Source organism: Microtus ochrogaster, unplaced genomic scaffold (genome assembly GCF_000317375.1).
Source record: "Microtus ochrogaster isolate Prairie Vole_2 unplaced genomic scaffold, MicOch1.0 UNK13, whole genome shotgun sequence".
NCBI lineage: Eukaryota > Metazoa > Chordata > Mammalia > Rodentia > Cricetidae > Microtus > Microtus ochrogaster.
In genome coordinates, this window is record NW_004949111.1 from 2,374,249 (window position 1) to 2,386,737 (window position 12,489).

General features: G+C 34.4%; 1 protein-coding gene across 1 annotated transcript in view; it reads right to left on the reverse strand.

Annotated features, from left to right (window-relative positions):
* Dach2 (dachshund family transcription factor 2) overlaps positions 1-12,489 on the reverse strand; it is a 572,822-nt gene that overhangs the window by 278,609 nt on the left and 281,724 nt on the right. The window contains exon 3 of the mRNA XM_026789035.1: positions 7,781-7,893. Within this exon, the coding sequence (XP_026644836.1) occupies positions 7,781-7,893 (113 nt within the window). The remainder of the gene's footprint in view (positions 1-7,780; positions 7,894-12,489) is intronic.

Below are 12,489 nucleotides of genomic sequence, written 5' to 3' on the forward strand. Positions count from 1 at the left end.
TCTAATATGTATATATTCCATACTTTCTTCATCCATTCTTCTATTGAAGGGCATCTAGGTTGTTTCCAGGTTCTGGCTATTACAAACAATGCTGTATGTTTCTACTCTTGCTTGGGGTATTGTGCTTATACAGATAATTTAAAAATGCAATGTATAAATATGAAATTAGGTTAATAGTTAATCTATCATAATCAACTTGTAGTCACATTAGGTATATTTTTTAAGTTAAATAGACAGACTTTAGATAGATAAATGGTTTTCAAACACTTCAAAGAGCTACCGAATATGGCATTTAAAATGTTTTGATAACTTAGTAATTATCATGCCAATGAGACACATCTGCTCCTGGCAGTACTGATTTACTTCAGAGAAAATGATGGGCATCGAAGAAACTCCATATAAGTTGGCTTTCATTGTGGCAAGGTTAGCCACTGGTCAAAGAAACTGCTTTTGCTTTGACTGCTTGACTTGATGCTATGCAGACTGGACATGTAGGATACACAGGAAAATGACTGCTGAATTCTGCCAAAATAATACAGTCCTTCAAATTTCCTGCTTCACTAAAAAGTCTGCCAGATACACTAGACCTGTAGACTGAAGATGGATGCCCCAACACTGCTTAGAAACTTTGGGTAACTGTCCAGGTAGCCAGATATCTCTGTCATTTCTAGAGACTTGGAAGTTGCTTGCAATGCACTTCCTGTTTACTTACGTAATATTAATTCCTTCTGGGGTCTTGGATGGAGCTGAAAACTAGACAGTTATAGTTGCAGTTTTCTCTAATTCTGAAATAAAGTAAGTTAGGATTTGGATTCCCTAAAATAAGTAATTTTCTCTGAATTTGTTAAATGCAAATGCACTGAAATAATTCTTACTTGTTAACAGTTTTTATTATGTATAACTTTACTATGTCAAAGTTAAAGTCTTACTTTTTATTTGGACAAATGAGGAATGTTGTAGACTATTATTTTAAGATGGATTTCATTTGTTTATTCTGTGGAACATTTGTTTAATTATGTAAAGATGTGTTACTTTTGTTTATGTTGCATTTGTTTAACTGTGAAGCAGTGATTCTTTTTTTTTCAAAGATTTATTTATTTATTTATTATGTATACAACATTCTGCCTCCATGTATGCCTACAGGCCAGAAGAGGGTACCAGATCTCATTACAGATGGTTGTGAGCCACGATGTGATTGCTGGGAACCGAACTCAGGACCTCTGGAAGAGCAGCCAGCACTCTTAACCACTGAGCAATCATTTCTCCATCCCAAAACTGTGATTCTTTAACTCTCTAAAACACCTGATGGTCTAATAAAGAGCTGAACAGGCAATAGCTAAGCAAGAGACAGGAGAGGTGGAGCTGACAGGTAGAGATAATAAATGGGGGTGGAATCTCAGAAGAAGTAGCAGAGAACAAGGAGAGGAGGACAATAGGGGCCAGTCACCCAACCACACAGCAAGCCACAGAAAAAGGAGTAAGAAAGCTATTCAGAAACAGAAAAATAAAAACCCAGAGGCAAAGATAGGATAATTTCAGAAAAGCTGTCTAGAAATAAGCCAAGCTAAGGCCAGGCATTTATAAGTGATAATAAACCTCAGACTATTTATTTGGGAGCTGGGTGAAATGACCTCCCCAATGGAATAAAGAATAAAAAAAACAAACAAACATAAAAACCAAAAGATATATATAAAGTGGAAGAAAACCAGTATGTTCAAAATTGGCCCTGGATGGCTGAATGTTGAAAAATACAAATATTTTCATACTCATCGCCATCATCCTGCATAGAACTCAAGTCCTTGTGGACCAAAAACCTCAACATAAAGCCAGACACACCGAAAACAGGAAGTCACGTTGAACTCATCAGCACAGGAGACAACTCCCTAAGCAGAGAACTGATAGTGCAGGCACTAAGATCAACAATTAACATATAGGACCCCATCAAACTGAAAAGCTTCTATAAGGCAAAAGATATTTTCAATATGATGAAATGGTAGCCTACAGAACTGGAAAAGATTTTCACAAACTCCACATCTGATAGAGGGTTAATATGCAAATATATATAAAAAACTCAAGAAACTAGACATTAACAAACCATATAATCCAATTAAAAATGGGGTACAGATCAAAACAGAGAATTCTCAACAAAGAAATCCCAAATGGCTGAGAAACAATCAAATATTCTCCAGCCTTAGGCATCAAGAAAAGTAAAATTAAAATGACCCTGAGATTGCATTTTACACTTGAATGACTAAGTTCAAAAACACAAACTCATGCTAAAGAAGCACACTCTTTCATAGCTGCTGGGAGTGCAAACTTGTACATATATGTTGGAAATATTATGGAAGTTTCTCAGAAAAGTGGGAATCAATCTACCTCAAGACCCAGCTCCATCAGACCACGAGGACACTTGTGTTCATAGCAGCTTTATTTGTAACACTCATGCAGGAGGAGGCCACTTGTTCTTCCTGGCCGCCCAGCTAGTTTAGATCCAAAATAATCACACAGAAACTGTATTAATTAAATCACTGCTTGGCCCATTAACTCTAACATTTTATTGGATAACTCTTACATCTTAATTTAATCCATCTCCATTAATCTGTGCATTACCACAAGGTCGTGGCCTACCAGCAAAGTTTCAGCATGTCTATCTTCAGAGGCATATCCATGGCATCTCTTAAATACACATTCTTTCTCCCAGCATTCAGTCCAGTGTTCCAAGCCTACCTAAGTTCTGCCCTAACAGCAGGCCAAGGCAGTTTCTTTTTTCATTAACCAATAAAAGCAACACACAAACAGAAGGACCTCCCACACTACACTCAGAACGTGGAAATAACCTAGATGTCCCTCAACTGAAGAATGGATAAAGAAAATGGGATACACAACGGAGTAATACTCAGCTGTTAAAAAATAACTAAATGAAGTTTGCAGGCAAAGAGAACTAGAGAAAAAAGCCATCCTGAGTGAGGTAACCCACATCCAGAAAGACAAGCATGGTATATCCTCACTTATAAGTGGATATTAGGTATAAAGTAAAGGATAATCATGCTATAATCCACGAGCCCAGGGAATCTAAGTAACTAGGAGGGCTAGGACTGAGAGGTAGACAAATCTCCCCGGGAAGAGAAAATAGAACAGATTTTTACTGCGGACTCGTGGAAATGGGAATAGGAGAAATCAGGAGGTAGGGGATGGAGTAATTAAGGGAGAGTGTGGGGCAGGGGTTAGTGAAACTGGGCGGTGTGTGTGTCGGGGGGGGTTAACTGCACAGTAATGTGGAAATCTAGTCCAGTGGAAACGCCCAGAAATCTATGTGGTTGATCCTAGGAAAAACTCCTAGTAATGGAGGATATGGAGTCTGAACTGGCCATATTCTATAACCAACCAAGACTTCCAGTGGGGGGACTGGGACACCAACCTAGCCACAAAACCTTTGACATACAATCTACCCTTCCCATAAAATTTTCTGGGGCAACAGTGGCTCAGAACTTGTGGAATTAGGCCACCAGTAACTGGTCTTGATTGATGCTCACTCCAGGAGAGGGATGCTATGGCTGACACTGCCTCGATGGCCAAGAATCTGAAGCAGGATGGCTCAGATACCTAGGGTAGAACCAAATACAATTTCTAATGATATTGTGCTATATTCCTTCTTATATCAGTGCCTAGTCCAATCATCATTAGAGAGGCTTTCTCCAGCAGCTGATGGGAACAAATGGAAACACCCCCTGTCAAACGTTAGGTGGTGCTCAGGGAACCCTGCAGAAGAGGGGTGATAAGAGGGGTCGAGGATATCAGGAAAACATGGCCCACAGAATCAACTAACCAGGTATCATGGGGATCACAGAGACTGAAGCATAAATAAAGGAGCCTGCTTGAGTTTGTACTAGGTCCTCCGCATATATGTTATGGTTGTTTAGCTTGGAAATTTTGTGGGACTTTAGCAGTTGGAGTTGGGGTGTCTCTTGACGCTTGTCTGCTCTTGAGAACCTTTTCCTCCTACTGTGATGCCTCATGCAGCATTGATATGAGAATTAGTTCCTAGTCTTATTGTGTCTTGTTATGATGTGTCTGTCGATATCCCTGCTCTTTTCTGATGTGAAATGGAGGTGTAGTGGATCTGAAGGAGGATGGGAGGTGGTGGAGGCAACTGGGAAGAGAGAAGGGAAAGGAAGTTGTATTTGGGATGTATTGTATGAGAGAAGAATAACTTAAAAAATAAAAAAGAATATTTCCTGTTAAAAAAGTAATAAAACAAACAATAAAATAATATAAAAAGAATAGACCTCAGATTCTATATTCATGCACAAAGACCAATCTTCAGTAATTATATGTTGATAATTTTTAATAAATATTTTGCTAAAATGATTTTAGCTACATAGTATTCTTCATTTCAAGCATATTTTGAAAAAGTTCCTCTTTACATAGTGCAAGTCACTTTGTACCTCAAATTTCCCTCAAACTCATGGCAAAGTTTAATGGTACACTAAAAATATCAAGAAAACCACAAGCAAATAAGATGATGATTTGTGGAGCACAATCCTAATGGAAACAACTATAAAACATTACTGTACCCTAAGGTACAAGGAGCATTGGAGTAGAGGGGACAGAAAGAATGTAAGAGCTAGAGTATCTGGGAGTTTCCTGTGAGACTGTATTTTCTAGCAATGTCAGAGGCTACACCTATAAAGTCTTACCAACATGGCTGCCTAGCACATGAGCTAAACAAGGACATGAATTTAAAAGCGAGCAAGAAGGAGTTTATGGAAGCGTTTGGAGGGAGGAAAAAAGAAAGGAGAAATGATGTAAATATAGCATAATCTTAAAAATAAAATCAAAAATTAAAAATCAAATAAAAAATAAAGATCATATGAATTTTTCAAAAATACTTTAAAATCAAATTTATAATATTGAAGCAAAGTAGATATGTTCAGACATGAAATTTTTTTAGTGAAGTTGAAAGCTAATTCTCTAACAGTTACCTTTTCTAGTAGAAGCAAAAATGGTTTATAAAATTAAAAATAACATATAATCCCAAAATTATTAGCATATGAACTTGTAAAACATTTCTTCTAACATTTGACTATAGAAGAAAAATATCCTTAGGCATATGAAGTAATTCATGCAAAATAAGAAAGAGTTTCCCTCTGGAAGTCTGAAGATTCCTTCATCTTCCAATGAGCAGTATTTTCCTATTGGTCTGCTCTACAGAAGTTATATTTTGCCTTTCTAGATACAAACTGCTGATACTTCTGCCATCCCATTCTAAGCATAAGCCAAAGAAAACGGAATTTTAGGAAGAAAAGACAATTTTCCAGTATAACTTGGAGGCTCTGATATCACACAGAAGGAAATAATACATGCCAAAGAATATTGGGGCTCTAGAATTTTAAACAGCTTGGGATTAAACACACCTCTGCCTTTCACTTTATGGCCTGAATTTAAACTCACTAAGCCACATTTAACTTGAAAAATGAAGGCAATGTCCATAAGAATACTATAATGATAAAATAAAGTATATATGAAACATTTAGTATATGAATAGTGCCATAGGAACTTAATATGCATTAGATATTTACCCCAAATAGGTAAGTTACTAATGGTTATTAAACAGTGAATTATCTTCAAGGTGTTTTTTAATCATTTGTTCTTTCATTTCCATGTTGTCTAAAAATCTGAACTCAGACTAGATTATTTACATAGTATTGCTTTTAGGCATACTTAATATATTTTACTAGTCTAGATACAGATTATTTGTTGAGCATCAAGATATAGCTCAGAAAGTACTTTTTCATCTGCATGTGGCTACATTTATAAGACACTGTTTATTAATATATGAACTTGTATATATTATACATATTGTATTATGTATTATACATAAGAATTTATATAATATATATAGTTATTAATTTTCCATTCCCAAATTCTTTCTTAACCAATGACGCCATCATCCAACATATTGCCCAAATAATATTAATCATGTTATTCTACTAGCTCTACATGTACGTCCAATCATTATTAATCAACAAATTCTTATTAATAAATTACTTTGGAACATCTTTTCCAATGAACTGAAAGTGACTTCATTCAGATGCTCAGTATATCTTTCTGGTAGGCGATAACTGAACTGTTCTTCCTTTCTGCCTTTAGTTTCATTTTTATCTACCTTACACAGCAATTGCTTTTTTTTGGATTTTCGAGACAGGGTTTCTCCGTAGCTTTTTGGTTCCTGTCCTGGAACTAGCTAGCTCTTGTAGACCAGGCTGGCCTAGAACTCACAGAGATCTGCCTGCCTCTGCCTCCTGAGTGCTGGGATTAAAGGCATGTGCCACCACCGCCCGGCCAGCAATTGGTTTTAAAATATTTACTTGTTTCTTTTAGTAATGATTCCTCTAATACATAAAATGTTTTAACGAAAAATAAAATGGTATACATTTAAACACAGGAGACACTGAGACATAAGTGTAAAGCCTGACCTCTTTGCACACTTTCGTGTGAGCCACCAAAAAGAAAAGGGATAAAATAAAAAAGGAAAGAAAAAGAGTTCTGAAACATATTTAGAAATGTCTGCTCTATAAAAAAAGAGAAAACAACTTAATATGGTAAATAAAATGCAAGTTTCACCGTCATTTATTTCCTTCATTTTCTATTCAAAGCACATCAGTTATAAGTCTCCCACCTCAATTCTTTGCTTTACTCCCCTTCGTTTCGTTTCTATTCCCCCTGTGAAAATAATCACTGTCTCATCTCTTCTGTGCTTCTTTATGTCTGGAGTGCCATCCCCTGATTCTCCACATCTAACACTAACCCTCCAAAATACAGATCAAAAGAATCAGTCTTTCTGATCATTACCCAATTTATGAGAAAGGTTTATTTGCTTCTATCATTGTGATTTTTTTCATCTTATATCTAGTATAGATAATTATAGTATCTATCATGCTCTAATGTGTGTTATTATGTTATTATATCTTTTTTCTTTAATTCTAAGATGACCAAGACCACTACTCATAAACTTGTCCCTTTTCCTAAAGCATTAAAACCCAAAGTAAGTGGTTTATAAATTTGTGTTATTGATAGATGATAGATAAGAGACAGATAGACAGACAGACAGACAGACAGACAGACAGACAGATAATGTCTTTATTAAATGTTTTCCTGGTATAATAATTTTAAACATTTTTGATTAGATTAGAGAATGATTAGGCTAATTTTTCAAGTGTTTTGGATGTTCATGGGCACTTTTAGAATATAAAAAAATTCTATAATAATTAATAAAATTAGTTTTATCAGATTACTTCAGTGTTGTAAAATATTATTCAGGGTAATGATCACCCACAGTATTATTACTAATATACTGTTGTTCTTTATGGAACGCATTTTCTTTCCACGTTCTTTAGCTGGTATAGTTACTTTAATAATATATAGAGACACCCACAACAGACAAAATGAGTATTGGTGAGGAATATAAGGTAAGCATCTGACAGGACATTTACTGATGATGTACATTTTTCATCCTACATCTTTTCTCCCAGCATACAATATACATATAGAAAGAGATTTCTTATAAGGAAATGACATTTAGAAAATCATATCCACTTACTTTGTGTCATTGAATTTTTTTTAAATCGTGTTTGCCTGAATACTCAAAATATTCAGTAATTCCACCTCTCGTAGAGCGTGAAAAAGCTTTAAAAGACAGGGAAGTTACACCAATAATAATTTCTTTCAAACTTTGGGCAGTAAGAAGAGACAAGACTGATCATCAGTTGGATCAAATTACCTGTTGGAGTGATAAGTCCTGGAGATAAAAGGCCTGGGACTGCATGGGGCAGAAGGCGGGCATTTTCTTGCAATACTCCCAGAGAACGCTTAGGGGGCCTGCCAGGTCTGGAACTGTTGGAAGACAAAGATAAAACACAAATATCATTACTTGATACATTTGCTTTCTAGATCTTATTTGTCAAGAATAAATAGAATCTTATACTAGAGACTATGTGCTGTCGTGGATTAATAAGAAAAACCAACATTTTACAATAAATTTTACCATGTAGTTACGGCTAATATTAAAGCCACCAAGGATTAATTTTCAGTTTAGCTTTCATTTGTAAGCCAGTGCTTTGCAATACAAACCAGCTGTTGTAAAGATTTCCTAAATTACTTCTTGCCCTTAAAGCTATGTGATCCCTGGTATCAATATACACAACTAAGGCCTGAGACAGTGAGTCCCAGAATTCAGACTGTTCAAGATTGTACAGTATAAATCTCTAATCAAGAAACCAGAGGAGAGGGGTGAAGAGTTGTGAGATGTAGACTAAAACATAATGTTTATTAGCATTTCTGCAACTGCTGGAAACCCGTGAGGAACAAAGAAAACTCATTCCAAGTACATCATTTTATTTCTGCTTTCTTTGGATTCACTATAACTAAGAAAAATTGCTATGCATGTTGCCTTTTTCTCAAATCAAATATTTATTCACACAATTTTTTGGTCAATTGAAAATTTTGTGCAATGCATCATATTCGGTCCTCTCCCACCTCTTCCCCTTCTATATCCACTCAACTTTGTGTCCTCTTTGTTTTGAACCCATAAAGTCTCATTTTTGCTGCCCATATATTCTAGCTGAATCAAAACTTAAGCATTAGCCTAAACTATTGCATTTACACATTCTTAATTCTAGTGCAAAAAGTTCAGATTATTTCAGAAGCTGTGGGTGTAGCTGAGTGATAGCAAGTCTGCTTTACATGCACGTAGTCCTAAGTTCAATCATGAGTACAAAGGCATGGGGGAGAAAAATAAATTACAATTGCTTGAATAAAATTAAAATTTGTATATCTGTTTTACCATCTCATTCCCTGATACAGTATAAGAAAATCATCATTTGGAGGGTGCCACAATTCGCAGACCCATCAACCATAGAATATTTGTGTAAAGTCATTCTGAAGTTACTATACATCTTATTCTATTAAATGTATTAATTTCTGTTGTAGTGTTCCATGTCACAGTGTGAATAAGGAGGTCAAAGGACAACTTGTAGGAGTCACTTCTCTCCTTTTACCATGTGGATCCTGGAGATTGAACTCAGGTCCTTAGGTTTTGCAGCAAGCGGCTTTATTCACTGAATCATATCTAAAGTCCATATTTTACATATTATTTTAATTGTGTCTAAGACATTGTTGCTGCCTTTTAAAATAAATGCATTTCATAAAGGAGAATAAAGGACTTTTGACTTAAGACTACAATACTTTATGTTAAATAGGGTGAGCACTGAAAAGTATGAGGTTCCGACAGATGACATTCCCAAAATGACTTCTGATTCACAAAGAGATATAAGACAAACTACATTCTATCAATTTTGCGGTAGTAAAGTGCTCCATCAATATAATACAAACTCTGCTTTTCAATAAGGACAACTACTAGCAACTTTACTCAGAGGTACTATTACCAAGCTCATTTTTTTATAAATAGTGCTAGCATTATTTTCTGCCATTACACATCAATATTTTATATCATTCTAGCAAGAAAAAATTGTTTTTCTCATTTAATGTTTCAATTTTATAAACTTTCTCTACTTTACTTTCTATTCAGTTCTGGGTCACAATTTATTTTATTTAACTCAGTGTTGATGACCTCTTCGTCCTTCCCTGTTTTATGCCTTCAAAAGGTGCTAAAGGGGAAACATAAATTTTACTTCAAATATCCTTTAGGGGCCCAGGATCAGAGAAAACATTTATCAAGATATATATAATATAATGAAGATAAATTACTTTTAAATGATAGTCACCAAATCTAAAATTTCTAAATGCTTTGTCTTGTACTAGGCAGAGCTCAAGTCTCCTATTTAAATCCAGCAGCTTACTCTGTACTTCCTCCATGTGTTTCAGTGCTTCTCCAGCCTCATAATCTCTCCTCACACTGTCAGCTGCAGAAGGATGAAGCCTAATACCTCATCAAATTCCATGAGGAACCATATAACACCCAACCATTAACAAAAGACTTTGAAAGCCATCTAGTTTAACTAGTTTTGTGTGAGTGAGTGTGTGTGTGAATCCTACTTATTAAAAATAATTCCTTTCAAATAAATAGATAGATACTAGAAGACTCTTGTTTAGTGGTTCCACTTTAATATCTAAAATTTAGATTGGTACTGGAGAATCCATAATTTATGTCACATCTAAAACACATGGATATAAATTCCATGGGACTATATTCTCCATCTTTGTATACTTTGAATATCTAATTTATATTAGTATAATTAATTGTGAGTCTTCCAAACAGGAGCCTGAGCTCCGTGAAGGCATATGAATGTCTAGTAGTATGTATCACTGAATCTTAAGCAATTCTTATGGTTTGTAGCATACAGGATGCCCAGTAAATAGTTAATTAGACCCATTAGTAGACAGGTGGTAAAAATCTATTTCATGGTTTCTATGGTTCCCAAATATTCATTAGATTGTTCTACTTAATAACATGAACAGAGAGCTATTTCCATCATTTATTCATCAGATCAATATTTTGTTTTAGACCCTGTACTCTAATGCAATTATATAAGCTTCAGAACATGACCTACACAAATATGACTATAACGTTATAGAAGAATATGTTAGCTGTCACTTTATTATGTTCCCAGTGATGTGAGACACTTAAAGAACTGATTAATGGCTACATATTTCTGCAGTGTCACACACACACACACACACACACACACACACACACACACACACATCATTTGTTCAGTAAACCAGTAAACAAATATGTACTAGGTATCTACTATCTAGCTATCAGTGACACTGAGGTTAAAATATAAGCTTGAAAGGAAAGATTACTCGATATTATTTTTCTATTGATCTATTGTGAGAACAGGGAACAGACTCTGTCTTTCAAAAATGTGAATTCTAGTGACATGAATATATATTTCCACTATTATTCAAAATTTTATTGACTCTTAAATGAGGATGGTGATATGATATTTCTTTGAAAATATGTTCAAATGTGTCTGAACAAAAATCCCTCACAGATATCACTGGTTTTAATTTTTTTGAAAGAGTTAAGCACCTGGAATAAATTAATTGGAATTAAGTTAGTGAAAATAATTTATAATTAGTAAATTTCTAAAAAAATTAAAATAGAATTAATATTATTGTTAGTTTCAGACTAAAAATTCATATATAAAGAAGACACTAATGGTTCTAAAATCCTAAATTTCCTTTCCAAGATAATTCGGAGAAAGTGATGAAAGGCTATGTAGAAATCTGTAAAGGCTGGAAAAGATCACACATTTTGATAGACGATTCTGTGAAGCTACTTATCTTTTAGAACTGTATTATCATCAGGCAGATATTTACATATTAATCAAGACAAATAAACACGTGGTGATTTAGCTAGTAAACTGTTATTTAGATGACAATTTAATCAGTATAGGTTGAAAGGTCCATCACTGAAGCATCCGGTTTCCACTAAAATATTGATTGCATTACTGATCTCAGTAATGCTTTATGTTACAAGGCACAAATAACCATGTAATTACTCTTTAATTGAATGATAATTGCTTCTTGGCAATTATTTGTTTCAGTTTAATTACAAGGTTATTTGTACTCTGTAAAATGAAACACCCCCTTTTAAAGTTCCTACACAAATAGCTCTGTTGGTATGTTACCCGCATGCACTATAAACAGAAGCTGCTAAGAAACATGTAAAATAACCACAGAAAATAGTCATATTTTTACAAATTATTTAACTAAACAATTAAGAGATTATGTTCAAGGGGATTAATGCAATGCATAACAGTTAAAGATTACATAGATTTAAATTACTGCAGTCTCCTAATTTTATCAGAGTCCATATTTTTATGAAATTTAACCCAATGGTTTTCTTCTTCCTTTGACGAAATTGTTTAGCAGAAATGAACTGGCAAACCAATAACCTGAGATTAAAGGGGGGAAATCACAGAAATAGTAATCACACTTCATATTTCTGTAATTGAACAAAATTTACATTCAACTTATAAACTTTTTAGAATTGACAGCTCTCGAAGAAAGTTCAATAAGTCTTCTAGTAACAATATGCCTTTCTGTGTTATATCTGTTTCCAGTTGCAATGTACATTGTAGCAAATACTTTCTCTCATTAAGATCATGAAACTTCTTTGTCACATTTTTTTATTTCATTCATCCATCCATTTGTAAATCAATGAGTAAGCAACTGGGGAAAGTAAATTCTTTGGCCTAAATGTTTAAAACTATTTAATAAATTAATGATGCCATAAGCCTTTAATATAAATTGTATAAGCAATAGTTATTTTCATAAAGAATCATGTTATATCATCTTTATGAGTAAAAAAATTTGTACTATCAGAGAAGCTTCACCATTCACGATAGCCACAAACAGCATAAAATATCTTGGGGTAAATCTAACCAAGGAAGTGAAAGATCTATTTGACAAGAACTTTAAGGCATTGAAGAAAGAAATTGAAGAGGATACCAGAAAATGGAA